Source organism: Nelusetta ayraudi, unplaced genomic scaffold (genome assembly GCF_046127955.1).
Source record: "Nelusetta ayraudi isolate G7.1 ecotype Tasmania unplaced genomic scaffold, CSIRO-AGI_Nayr_v1 ptg000034l, whole genome shotgun sequence".
NCBI lineage: Eukaryota > Metazoa > Chordata > Actinopteri > Tetraodontiformes > Monacanthidae > Nelusetta > Nelusetta ayraudi.
The window spans coordinates 5,743,139-5,757,310 of NW_027466084.1; the positions used below are offsets into that span (position 1 = coordinate 5,743,139).

The window sequence follows — 14,172 nt, forward strand, 5'->3', positions numbered from 1 at the left end:
GTTTTGTGGAAGATCGCACTCTCTCTTCTGAAGATCTCTGTACAAACTCCTGAGTACACAGAGGCGTCAGTCACACTGAGACCACACTTCTCCAGGTCTTCACTGTAGAACATGATGTTTCCACTCTCCAGATGTTTAAATGCCAGCTGGCCCAGCTTCACAAGAAGCTCCCTTTCAGCCTCCGTCAGCTCCTGTGCACCTCCTCCATACTTGTGCTGCTTCCTCTTGGTCTGGACCAGCAGGAAGTGTGAGTACATGTCAGTCAGGGTCTTGGGCAGCTCTCCTCTCTGCTCTGAGCTCAACATGCTCTCCAGGCCCAGTCCAGAGTGAACGTTTGTCAGCACCACTCTGACTCTTAGTCCCTGCTGCTCAGGTGAGGCTTCAAAGATCTGGCTGCACCTGATTGGACGGTCGTGGAGGCTCTTCTTGGTCTCCAGCTGCCTGACCTCATGCTGTCTGTTGACCTCCTCACTCAGTCACTCAGTGATGTAGAGCTCAGTGTAGATGCTGTTGAGGAGGGTTTTACTTCCTGCTTCTTCACCTTCAGTCACACGTTCACATCTCCTCTCCAGACTGATCTTCTGGTGCTGTAGAAGCTCCTGCAGACCACCAACCTCTGGAGCTGAGAGAAGGTTGGAGAAGAAAACATCAGTGTGACAGTGTGAGCATAATTTTCTCTCCACAACTTTTCAGCTGCTGTGGTGAAGCTGCTGTGTGACTGTTTGCTCTCAACGTCCCTCAGTGAATCTTCTCACTGGAGGTCCTGACATGATCTCAGAGGGAGAAGTGAAGGAGGTGCAGGTGGACAGTCTTACTGTGATCAGTCTGGCTGTGACTGGCAGGTTGCAGTGCTGCTCCACACCCACCACTCTTCTTCCTCCTCTTCCTCCTCCTGTGGATGGAGACACTTCAGAGACACAGCTGAACCCTGGAGACGCTGCTGCTCCGTCCTCCTCTTCCTCCACTCGAACACTCATCTTGAGCTGGAGGTCAAACAGGAAGTGAGGCAGTGAGCTCAGAACACTCTGACTTCCACTTGGGAGTGAGAGAACATGAAGAAATCAACCAGACTGAAGTCACTTTGTTGACTACTGACACACTGAAGGAGTTATTCAGTCTGTCAGGACTCACCTGCTGTTGCTGCTGCGTCCCCTCAAAATGGAGCCTGACACAGAACAACTTCCACTTTCAGCTTCTCTTCTCGCTTGTGCTGCTCACTGTGGCTCCTCCCATCCAGCCGCCTCAACTGCTCCCACACTTCCAGGAAGTCACATGATGCTGTGTGTGAGTGAGAGAGAGAGAGAAAGAGATTGCATACATGTGTGTGTGTTCTTGTGACGTACTGTCAGTTTGCCCCATTCTAGGGAGCATTGTAATCTTGAAGACAATCAAAAGGTGCTCCGATTAATTCTGTGTCAAAACAATGCTTGGAGACTTCCTTCAGCTCCTCTCTTCAGTAGATTGGAGAGAGAGAAAGAGAGGGACAGAGAGAAAGACAGATTTTTTTGATTTTAACACTTCTTTATTATAACAGTTTGAGATTTGACAAATTGCATTTTCAGAACATTATTCAACATTAAAAAAATAATAAAAATAACATAAATCAAATAAATAAATAATAAATAACTCACACCAGATGATCAGAGAACACTAGGTTGTTCTCCTGAACTGAGTACAGCACACCATCTAGAGTCCAAGTCATTAAAAAAGGCTCGAGATCCTCTAACTTTATATAATAATGAAAGTCAATCAGTATTCGGGCCTTGATCGCCCTGCAACAAAGCAGCACAATGTCAGCGTCCACACTGTCCTCCACCTTTTTCTTTCTGCTGATATACACCGCCATCTTTGCCTGGCCAAGAATAAAGTTCAGCAAGTGGCACTTTTCCTTAGAGATTTCCTGAGATTTTCTATATTTAAAACCCAAGATGAAAACCTTGAAAGAAAAACTCTCCCACTTTCCTGAACACGGTGCTTAGCAGGTTAAAAAGAGGCAGCAGACGAGAGCATTACCTGAAACAGTGAACAACAGTTTCCACTGCACCACAGAAAGTGTTTGAGACGGCAGTGTTTAAAACAGAGATAAAAGCATTCACGGCTAAAATCCCATGCAGGAGCCTCCACTGAAGGTCGGCCGCCCTCTTGGACAGTGGAGGTTTGTAGAGGCTCCTCCATTCAGGCCGGACCTCCTCCACCTCAGCCAGTTGACTCCAGGGCAGTGGACGGCGATTCTGCAGCTTCTGTCTGTTGAGCACCTCCACCATCAGAACCGACAGATCTCTTCCCGTGGTGTCCTTCAGGCTCTGCCCACTCTGTTGTTCTGAACTGGACCAGATGACGAAGGAGGGAAAATCATCATCCGATTTTAGGGCGATCAGGCCCCGGCTGTAATCCCCCAACAGGTGGCGCTCTTCCCCCGTCAGGCAGCCTCTCCAGTGGTCCAGCAGTCGGCAGGTGAACCTTTGCGACGTCCAACCCAGAGCATCTGCCAAACCTGCCGTGTTCTGTAGGTGGGGAAGTAATTCTAGAAGGCCTCAGAAACAGCTACTCCTGCCCAGGAGGGGGCGCTGAAAAGGCCTCCATGGCCTCGAGGTTCCTGCAACAGCCAGTACAGGGACTTGTGCAGAATCCTCTGTCTCCTCACCAGCTTCCACACACTTAGAAGTCCACGGTAAAACAAGGGATGGGAGGAAAGTCACAGAGTTAAAATCCAATAAAAACACTGACTCCTGCAGACCCAGACCTCCAACACTGTGCAAAACCAGCCGAGCAAGAGGCTTCCACACCAGGTCTTGTGGTCCGTACAGCAGCCTCTGAAGGAATTGCAGGGGAAAAGCTGCAGCCCTACTGGCCAGGTGCACCTGCCCCTGCGGAGGAACAGCTCCGCCTGGCTACCGCCAGCGGGCATAATGCCCGATAGCCCCCCCCGACCCCACCCGAGTAACAACTGAAAAGTTAAACACTAACAAAAAATGCATATAAAGAAAAACAGCAAAGAAAAGTACGAGAAAGAACACTCGCACACTCACCACACTCATGCATGCACAGAGAGAGAGGGAGAGAGACAGAGAAAGAGATTCAAACATCCCAACAGTCACAGCAGCGTCGCGTTGTTCGGGGTTCCTCAAGTACTAGAATCCCCAAATTTGGCGTGGGTGCTTCTTGGGGGCTCCAGATGAAAAAGCAAGTGGCCCCATGTCTCTCGGACAAAGTTGACCTTGGACCCTCATAGACTTGTATGGCATTAGGGTTAGCGATAAGCGATATAACATGGTGAGTTTAAGACTTAGTGACTCTACGTGCATAAATGTATGGGGTACCCCGTCCTTACCTTGTTCCAACCTTCCCTCCACAAACCTGGCTGTCCAGTGCAGAAGTCAAAGAGAGAGAGAGAACAAAAAAGGAAGAGGGCCTTTAAACTGTGACGCCGCTGCTGATTGGCTAGTTGGTCGGTTGAATGAGCCAATTCTAGAGCTCCCCTCGGAGTCCACAGGTGGCAGCTAATCTTCTTGATCACAAGCGCCACCTGCCTTTCTGCATTCCCCAGCTCGCCCCGTAGCCTCTAGGTGGCGCCAATCTTGTACTTCCTTGAGGACATAGGGAGAAAAGAGGAAAACAAAGAAAGGAGCCTCTGGACGTGTAACATGCAACACTTATTGCGAACCCCAATGCAATGCAAGTCTAAGGGGTGAAATTTCAACTTTGTCCTAGAGACATGGGGCCACTTGTTTTTTCATCAGGAGCCCCCAAAAAGCGCCCACGTCAGATTTGGGGTTTGTTGTACTTGAGGAACCCCGAAACCCTAACCCTAATTTCAGCTAACCCTAACCCTAGTTTCAGCCTTATTGTTAACCCTAATTCAATGCAAGTCTATGGGGTGAAATTTCAACTTTGTCCTAGAGACATGGGGCCACTTGCTTTTTCATCAGGAGCCCCCAAGAAGCGCCCACGCCAGATTTGGGCCTTCTATCCAATGAGGAAAAATTTGGAGCAGAAACGACAGGGTTACAGCTGAGAAGGCACTTAAGATCCTCAAAGGACTGTTGCCACTCACTAGACCAAACCAATGGTTTCAATGGACTAGTTAATTCTTCTCTAGTGGCTGGCAGCTCCACTGCCTCAGTGCTGGAGATGCCCGCTCAGGGGCGCCGCCAGGAATTTTGGGCCCCCTTCAAAAAAACAACAAATGGGCCTCCTTTGCGCAGCGCTTGTCAAAAGCTTCATATCACTCAAATACAGTATAGTTCAATAATAGTGCTTGAGTCCATCTTGACAGTGTCAATGTATTTGTATTGTGAATTCTCCACAAAGCAAACTCTTAACATTTATTGAATGATTCATGAAAAAACACTTTATGTCTCGAGGACAAAGTTGACCTTGGACCCTCATACACTTGTATGGCATTAGGGTTAGCGATAAGGCTGGAATTAAAGTGAGGGTTTCAGGTTTCCTCATGGGCTAGAAGCCCCAAATTTGGCGTGGGTGTGTCCTGGAGGATCCTGATGAACCTGAAAGTGGCCCCATGTCTCTCAGACAAAGTTGACCTTGGACCCTCATACACTTGTATGGCATTAGGGTTAGCGATAAGCGATATAACCAGGTGAGTTTAAGACTTAGTGACTCTACGTGCATAAATGTATGGGGTACCCCATCCTTGCCTTGTTCCAACCCACCCTCCACAAACCTGGCTGTCCAGTGCAGAAGTCAAAGTGAGAGAGAGAACAAGGAAGGAGGGGGGCCTTTAAACTGTGACGCCGCTGCTGATTGGCTAGTTGGTCGGTTGAATGAGCCAATTCTAGAGCTCCCCTCGGAGTCCACAGGTGGCAGCTAATCTTCTTGATCACAAGCGCCACCTGCCTTTCTGCATTCCCCAGATCGCCCCGTAGCCTCTAGGTGGCGCCAATCTTGTACTTCCTTGAGGACATAGGGAGAAAAGAAGAGGAAAACAAAGAAAGGAGCCTCTGGACATGTAACATGTAAGACTTATCGCTAACCCTAATGCCATACAAGTCTATGAGGGTCAAAGGTCAACTTTGTCCTAGAGACATGAGGCCACTTGCTTTTTCATCAGGAGCCCCCAAGAAGCGCCACGCCAAATTTGGGTCTTCTAGTACTTGTGGAACCCCGAAACCCTAACCCTAATTTCAGCTAACCCTAACCCTAACCCTAGTTTCAGCCTTATCGTTAACCCTAATTCAATGCAAGTCTATGGAAGTCAAAGGTCAACTTTGTCCTAGAGACATGGGGCCACTTTCCGATTCATCAGGATCCTCCAGGACACACCCACGCCAAATTTGGGGCTTCTAGCCCATGAGGAACCCCGAAACCCTCACTCTAATTCCAGCCTTATCGCTAAACCCTAATGCAGTGCAAGTCTATGAAGGTCAAAGCTAAACTTTGTCCTAGAGACATAAAGTGTTTTTTAATGATCATTCATAAATGCTAACAGTTTACTTTGTGGAGAATTCACAATAAAAATACATTGACACTGTCAAAGATGGACTCAAGCACTATTACTGAACTATACTGTTTTTTTTGAGTGATGTGCCCAAAATTCTTGGCGGCGCCCCTGAGCGGGCATCTCCAGCACTGAGGTAGTGGAGCTTCCGGCCACGAGAGAAGAATTAACCAGTCAATTGAAACCATTGGTTTGTTTGTTTGGTCTAGTGCATGGGGTGTTCCTCCATGTTAAGAAGGTCACTGAATGATTTGTCTATATCTGCCATCACTGAACTAAGATGGGGATTAATCAGAATCCCAATCACCTTAGTTATATGGTAAGTTTCACTGGACATTATTCAAACCCTTTACCTCTGAGTTGGACAGATAAGATTGGGTATCATGTTCAATAACCTCTGAATTCTCCAACCCAGACATCAGTCTATTCTTCCATGTTTAATGAACAAACTCAATAGTTTTGTTAATTTATATAAACCACCCCTGAACTGGAGATTACAGTCAGATCATTAGTATTTAATTATTATTGAGTCTATATTCTTAATTATTAATCAAGTCTTTTGTTCAATCAATGTATAAAAGTAAAGTCACTTTTTAAATGGAGTCAGATTAAATTAACTATGATGTACTTTACTTTGAAATCCTCATCTTAAAGGTCACCTATTATACTAATTTTCGGGCTTTTGTATTTGAAATCTTGCCCCTCCAGAGCAGCAACGCACAATTTTCCGCGCTGAAAGCTTTTTAGATTTGCGTATCTCGCGGCTCGTTTCCTCGTATTCACTGTGTCCCGCTAAAAACGCTCTGTTTCACTTCACTCCACCCCAGCCTTGCCGGTGTACGCCCCCGCCCGGGGTCACACTCTTCGTCGCTGCTGAGCCTCACTTCCTCAGTTTGCCGGTGTGGGAGTGAAAAGGAAACGTCAAACTTTACGAAACAGGCACAATTTAAATGCTTACCGTCGTGAAGGCTTCACTCTTTAGCAGCTGTTTAGCGGCTAATCCAGCTTCTTACGGACCCAGCGCGGGCTTAGTTACGGCCACAAGGCGGACCGAAAGTCCCTGGACGTTTTTTGTGCCTTCCGTGTCCTATATATGTATATGTCCATATATTTTACTTTGTGTACTGACCATGTTTTTGTTTTGTATTTTTGCGAGACATTTTAATCGGGCTTAGAATGATTTTGTTTCATACTGTTGACATGTATCAAAACACTGTCCGAGCAGAGAAAATATGTACGCTGAAACCATCACTTCAGTCATAGAGTCGTTTATTATTAGACAAGAATATCTGCACAACTTACGTCCACACCAAGCACAAAGTAGGAAGAGCTCTGTACAACCCATATTACCATGCTGGCAGCGTGGACATCGCTATAAGGAGTGAAACTTGTGAGTCAAAATCGCTGCCTCTTCAGTTTCGCTGCTAGCGAACACAACACACATAACAAGCAGAGCACGGAGTTAGCGGTGGTGGCTAACAGTTCATCAACACGATTCAGCGGTTGTACGTTGCAAGTAGTCTTAAAACTAATGATGCTTGAGGTCACAATACACTCACAGTCCTCATACATGTTTTCAAATATTGCCGTGGCTGACTATTCTCTCGTCGTCCACCAGGGGGCCGAGTCGAGCCCATCTCACTCCCGTTGCCGACCGGACGAGAGGGGTCTGGCTGCAGACTGGTGTTCCATCACATCCGCATTAGGCTGAACAAACCTCCAACATTTTCTCTGTTCGTTCCACTCCAACGGTTGTGGTCCTTGGTGCTTCAGTAGTCGCTCGGTATTTTTTATTTTGTATTTTTTAATTTCCCTGACACCAATTTTTTTTTTTCTTGGAGCAGCGCATTGTGGAATCACTTCCGGGGCAGAGCGGGGGAGGGCGAAACCAGTCCGAGAGTGTGCCGGAGCTTGGCCATGAAAGGAGATCCGGCACACAATGGCGTCATTCCGTGCCCAGTGTTGAAAAAATCTCAGTGAACAGAGCGTTTAGAACCATGCCCAACAATTTGCAGGGCTCAAGTCCAAACGCATGAACGTCATTATTTGATGAAATTGAGATCGTTTGACGAACGGGTTCAACATTGTAACAGTTTTTAAAGCTCAGAAAAGTGGAAAAGCATCATAGGTGCCCTTTAAATCTACCTCATTGGGCTGCCGTTACAATGGGTGTTGGACCTGAGCTTTGTCTGTCAGGTTATAGGCTTATGTAGAACATTTTACCTGTCTGCCAGGCTGTAGACGGACTGGTTTTACGCTTGACCGCAAAATGTGTTTTTAATTTTCTTCAAATTAAACATTATAAATAAATACACAATGACTGGATAGTTGTATCAACCTTATTCACATCTACAAATACACTCAAGAACGTGTATTTCTTTTATTTCAAGGCTATTCAAATGTAGCTTTAAAGTTAAAATATAGCTTCAATAAAAAGGAGACATGAAAACCTTGACATGTATGAGTAAAATTAATCCTAGAGAATATTATATTAATATTTGCAGGTTTTGTATTTAACACAGGCTGTCTCCTGATATTGTACCCTGATATTTAGAGTAAACAGTACTTATATGTACCTTTCACTGCTCGGGATCATATATGTACCTTTTTGTCCCACATTATAATAGTTATATTATTAGTGTAGGTTTCGATTCCACCTTTTAAAAGAAAATCCTCAATTTGACCGCTAGATGGTTGTGCTTATCCCAAATATTTTCAACGTAAAATTCAGCGAATTATTATGTCTATGATGAGGTGGATTTTTGACTAAATTATACAGTAGAAATGATGTGAGGTATCATTGGGATAGCATGGGAGCTCTGCTATCATCACGGGAAATCATTTTTGGCCTTTTGGGGGGGACTCCAAAATGGAAAACTTTGTTATTGACATCACAGTATTTTTCCAGTTTTTCAGGTGGGTTATTTCCAAAATTATACAGTAGAAATGGACATGTGAGGCATCATTGTAAAGCATGAGAGCTCAACTTTTATAATGAGTTGACATATTTCACGGGAAATCATTTTTGGCCTTTTGGGGGGGGACTCCAAATTTGACGACTTTACCAGTGACATTATGATAGTTTTCATTTTTCAGGTGGATTATTTCAAAAACTATACAGTACACATGGACATGTGCACTGCATAGTTAGTGTATAGTACTGTAAGTTTGGAACCCCACCCCTACTGGGTGTCAGGGAAACACCAATGACCGTTCCTCTCCTACTTTCACCAGTACCTCCCTCCCCTTGCTCCTCATCTTTCTCTTCCTAGTCCTCCTCCTCCTTCATCTCCTCCAACTGCAAGGCCAACCAGATAGTGTAATTAATTGATAAAGTGAGTGATTTGTTCAGAATATGTTAACAACACAATAAGCTTTCAATCAAAATAAAGCATTTACTTGACTTTATTGACTTTGCCATTGCCAAGACAAGTGTGGGCTAAGACATAATGCAGCAATTTCAGCCTTTTTCAGCCAGTATTTTGGGCTTGTTTTGAGGGTGCTTGGAGAAATATTGCCTGAGCAATCATAAAAAAAACTGCATCATCCAAAAAAATATTTGATTTTAGGATTAAAATAAGACAACAATATTTATGATTAACAAATTCACTTCAGAAAGGGGACATTGATATGTTTTCCAATGAAATTTACAATGATATCTCACATGTCCATTTCTACTGTGGAATCTGGTAGGAGAAAAGCTCAGCACACCCGTCCACACAGGTACGTAGGAGGAGGTTGCCGTCCTTGGAATAAATATAAGAGAAACTCCAGGTCAACGTGTTGCACTTCACCAATTTAATGTCATGGGACCTTCATCAAGCATGAAAAAGTAACTGTGCTTTGGCAATATATCATGCGATCGGTGTGCAGGATGACCAATCATGGATCTGGCAGACTTAATCACTGGATGAGCATCACCTGTCTGAGAAGAATAGAAAGGATACATTAGAATGAAAAATACAGTGATGTCCCCCCAAAAGGCCAAAAATGATTTTCCATAAAATATGTTGATGTGATAGTAGAGCTCCTATGCTTTACAAGGACATCTCACATGTACATTTCTACTATATAGTTTTTGAAATAATCCACCTGAAAAAATTAAAACTATCATAATGTTAATGGCAAAGTTGTCTACTTTGGAGTCCCCCCCCAAAAGGCCAACAATGACTTCCTGTGAAATATGTCAACTGACTGTGATAGTAGAGTTTCCATGCTTTACAATGATACCTCACATGTCCATTTTTACTGTATAATTTTGGAAAAAAAACATCCACCTCAACATAGACATAATGATTCACTGAATTTTATAGTTTGAAAAGTGTTGGGATAAGCACAGCCATCTAGCGGTCAAATTGCGGATTTTCTTTTTTTTTTTTAAGTTAGAATCGAAACCTAAGAAGCAACGCGGAAGCACCGTGGCGAATGTGGTGCCAACTTCAGCGTCGTCTTGTTTCTGTGGTGCGGATTCATTTGGGTGGTTGATTTGTGCTTTATGTGTTTGCTGCTCAACTCAGCGAGAAAAGCCTGTGACGGAAAAAAAAAAAAAGAATAAGAAATCTCAGTGTTTGAATGAGTTTTCATGTTAAAATCTGGATGCAGGGGTGTACTTACATAGATGCCTTAATTCAGCTGAGGAACATCATAGAAAAGGTTTTCCAGTTGTTTTCAAAGCAGAATGGCTTTCAAGTTGTTCAAAATCAATGCTACTCCTGTAATAACACTCAACGGCATTAGAAAAGACATGCGTATGAAGGTGTTTTCTTGTACAAGAGCCAAAACTCTGCTCGTGAACACAAGAACAGATGTTTTCCAGCAGTTTTGCAACACAGAATGAATGGAATCTGAAAGAACAGCAGGAAGGACAAGAAGGGCACCAATCGGTGAGTGGCGAGGGTACTCCGGGATTTGCATAATTCAAGAAAGGGAGAAGCTAAATGGGACAGAAGGAGGAGGAGAGACGGCCGGTGGCCGTAACACACTGCTGATGCCTGCAGAGTGCACAGTTCAGCGAGAGAAGCACTTTGCTTCAATAAGAAAAAATTACGTCCCACAGTGTTGAATGAGTTTTCATGTTAAAGTTTAATTGCATGTGTGTCCTTATGGGGGAGCCTAAAGTGTACTCAGGGGGAAGGGGAGAGATGTTTCCTAGCTGTATTTCAGCAGAGAATGAAACTTGCACCGTTTATGCTGGCAATGCGCTCAGCTCAGCGAGGGAAGCACAATGCGGCAATGAAAAAAAAAAGACATCTCACTGTGTTCCCCTCCACACACACACACACACACACACACACACACACACACACACACACACACACACACACACACACTGATTAAATTAGTGAACTTTTGAAATTTTTAATTTTTGCAATCTTTTTTTCTTTTTCTTTTTTAATAAAAGTATTCCAATCCAGTCATTGATGAAACAAAATCTCTGCTTTGTGCGTTTGCTGATGTGCAGTGACACCACTATGCCTATAGATGGGGACACAGACCGTGTGATGAATATCAGTTGATGATTGATCACAGTCCTCTGTTGGTCTGACATGGAGGGGCACTGAGCTTGATCTTTTTCTGTTGGTGGCTCACTTTAAGGTACACAGTAAAAAAAAAAAAAAAATGCGGTGTGTTTCAGAGTTAACCTATTTTAACCTAGATAGAGGATTTTCAACTGTATAGAGAGTAAACCCTCTGGCTGGTTGGAAATTGTGCTAACGTCCCGGCATTTTTTCCGTTGACGGGGGGGGGGGGCGGGGTGAGCTCGCTATCGCGCTACGCTAACTCGCAGTAGGGGCTGGCTCAATTTGTGGCAGTGGCACCCGTTCCGCGACTGCCGCGACATATGCTGTGACTGCCGGAAGTGTCGCTGCTCAGTGCCGGAAGTGTCGCGGCATACGCTGCGAAAGTGTCGCGGCAGTGTCGCGGCATTTGCTGCGACTGCCGGAAGTGTTGCTGCTCGGTGTCGCTAGCAGTCGCGGCATTTGCTGCGACCGTTGCTGGCTATTTGTTATTTTAATTTAAAATACCAGTACTTATGCTCCATTATGTGCATTTCAGTGCCGTATTCACTTATTCTTTTACTTTATATGCACCTCTTAATTATATTTATTTTGTTTCCTTTACAATATCCACGTTTTCATTTACTCATATGATGTACTTCATCTGCTCTGTGTTTATTATCCTCTTTTCGAGTTTGTAATGTCATAATTTCAATAGAAAAATAAATTGCTGCGACTGCCGGAAGTGTCGCTGCTCGGTGTCGCTAGCAGTCGCGGCATTTGCTGCGACTACCGGAAGTGTCGATGCTCGGTGTCGCTAGCAGTCGCGGCATTCGCTCCGACTGTGTTATTTTAATTTAGAATACCAGTCCTTATTCTCCATTAATGCCCTATTTACTTTTTAATTTATGTGCCACCCTTATGATTACTGTGCTTTGTTTCCCCCCTGACAATATCCCCGTTTCATTCATTTTTATACTGTATTTAATTTAATCTGTGTTTATTATCGTCTTTGAGAGTTTTTAATTTCATAATTTCAATAGATTTCTTAGAAAAAAAAAAAAAAAAAAAAAAAAAAGCAGTCAAGGCACTTGCCGCTGTTCGCCGGATTTGCCAGTGTTTATGTCAATCTCAAAATTATAGGGTAAAATTAGTTTTAGTCATTTAGTCTCCCTTTAAAAAAAAATCTGGTCTCTCTCTCTCTACATATAAGGTTTTTTAGTGGCTGTGAGATTGAAAGTGAGATTGCATTGTCCAGGTAGGAGGACAGCAGTCAGCCATGTTTCACCTCCAGTCAACACGCAGTGGTTCACATGAATGTCCAAGAGGCCTACAGACCTACACTGAGTCTGGACGTGGCAGTACAGTTGGATCATTGTCTTTGTTGTGTTGTTTGGTCATTGTGATCCAATGTAATGTGAGAGAAGGACGAGTGCAGTTATATTGGAGTGAGTTATTTAGAGTGTAATAGAAGTTATAATGCAGAGTCTGTTTTTATGAAATGTTCTATCACCTGGCATCCATCCATCCATCCATCCATCCATCCATCCATCCATCCATCCATCTTCTACTGCCGTATCCGGAGTCAGGTCTCGGGGGCAGCAGCCTCAGCAGAGACCCCCAGACTTCCCTGGACCCAGTCACCTCCTCCAGGTCCTCCAGTGGGACCCCAAGGCTTCCCAGTCCAACCCAGAGACCTGGTCCCTCCAGCAGGGTCTCCTCCTGGTGGGACATGCCTGGAACACCTCCCTAGGGAGGCGTCCCAAACAAGACCCCGAGATGCTGGAACTCCTCCCCCTGAGGCAGGGCCTCCCCACCGACCCAGAGAGGGCAAACCACCTCATATCCAGCATTGATTTATCTGTTGGTGATTAATTATAATGTATCATTTATTTTATTTAAATTATATTTGAACTGAATTGGATTTGTTTGTAAAAGTGAGATTTATTTTCATTGATTCATGTGGTTTATGTTGAGACCGAGTGGAGAAGTGGGTATGGCCTACAGAAGGTTTGAGTACACAAGTTATTCAGATATGGAGAATCCCCATGGCAGGACTTAAGGAGATATATAATCAAAGTGTTAAAGCAGCAGAAATGAAACGTCAGTTGAGGTCAAGGTCACACAGGTCAGAGGTTGTGATGGCTTTTATTGTCAGAATATTGAATCATTGAAATATAATGTTTGAGCTTGTAACAAAGTTAGGATGATATAACATAATCACATAAAATAAATGATCTGGTTTCCTTCTGATTCATTGACGTCCTTCTGAAATCTCCACACAAACATCTGGCAAGCATCAAAACCATGAATTATTTTGAGGGAAACTTCTTTTGTCTTACTTATGATTCAATAATGATTTGAGTTCCCATCACAGGTGTTGTGAATCACTTTATCTTTTCCACATGATTTCCTTATTTAAGATCATGAAGCAGAAATAAAGTCTCTTGAAAAGTATTTTTCACCTCCAAAATGAAGATGTTATAGAACTCTGAAGTGAGAGCAGAGCAGTGTGTTGTTGATGTGTGGAACCTTCATGCTGAGATGTTCCAGCCGTGGATGATGAGAGCAGAAGCAGTGGTTGTGTTGCTGCTGCCTTCACTGAGCAGCTGCTCCAAGTCCTGCTTCTTCCACTGAGGATTCAGCTCCACCAGTGGCTTCTGGGACGTCTCTCCCAGTAACCACAGCAGCTTGTAGGGAAAGGCAGTCCGCCAGCCACCAGGCTGCACTGGGGTCAAAGGTCGTGACACGCCCACACAGTGTTGGTGCGTGCAGCTTGCTGTTTGGCTCCACTGGTTGTAGTTCTGTCAGCCACCACTAGATGGAGCTCTCCTCTTCACTCTCCTCATCCTCACCACCACCTGCAAAGATAAGAAGAGACAGCAGGAGTCAGGACTCACGGTCCTTGAACGCATCATCACAGAGACGTTGACTGTTGATGGAGATGATGGAGTGACTGGTGAGAAGAAGCAGACTCTCAGTCACATGTCAAGTGTGGAACATCAGAAGGTCATGTGACCATGGAGTGTTGGACTGATACTGAGGCCTGATGAAGATGAACTGATCAATAATTGAGTGGTGAACTGAGAGAAGAAGCAGTTTGGCAGCAGATGTTGGATGAATGAGGAGCAGCTGGACGTCACCATCCTCCTCTCACACTGTGACTGGGAACACTGGACCTCTGCTGTGGGATCAACTGGCTTTGGTGCTGGAACC

At 44.5% G+C, this 14,172-nt stretch overlaps 1 protein-coding gene across 1 annotated transcript in view; it reads right to left on the reverse strand.

Annotated features, from left to right (window-relative positions):
* Positions 1-4,889: 4,889 nt before the first annotated feature.
* The window catches only part of LOC142892538 (uncharacterized), a 317,526-nt gene continuing 308,243 nt past the window's right edge, over positions 4,890-14,172 (reverse strand). The window contains exon 6 of the mRNA XM_076032750.1: positions 4,890-4,914. Within this exon, the coding sequence (XP_075888865.1) occupies positions 4,890-4,914 (25 nt within the window). The remainder of the gene's footprint in view (positions 4,915-14,172) is intronic.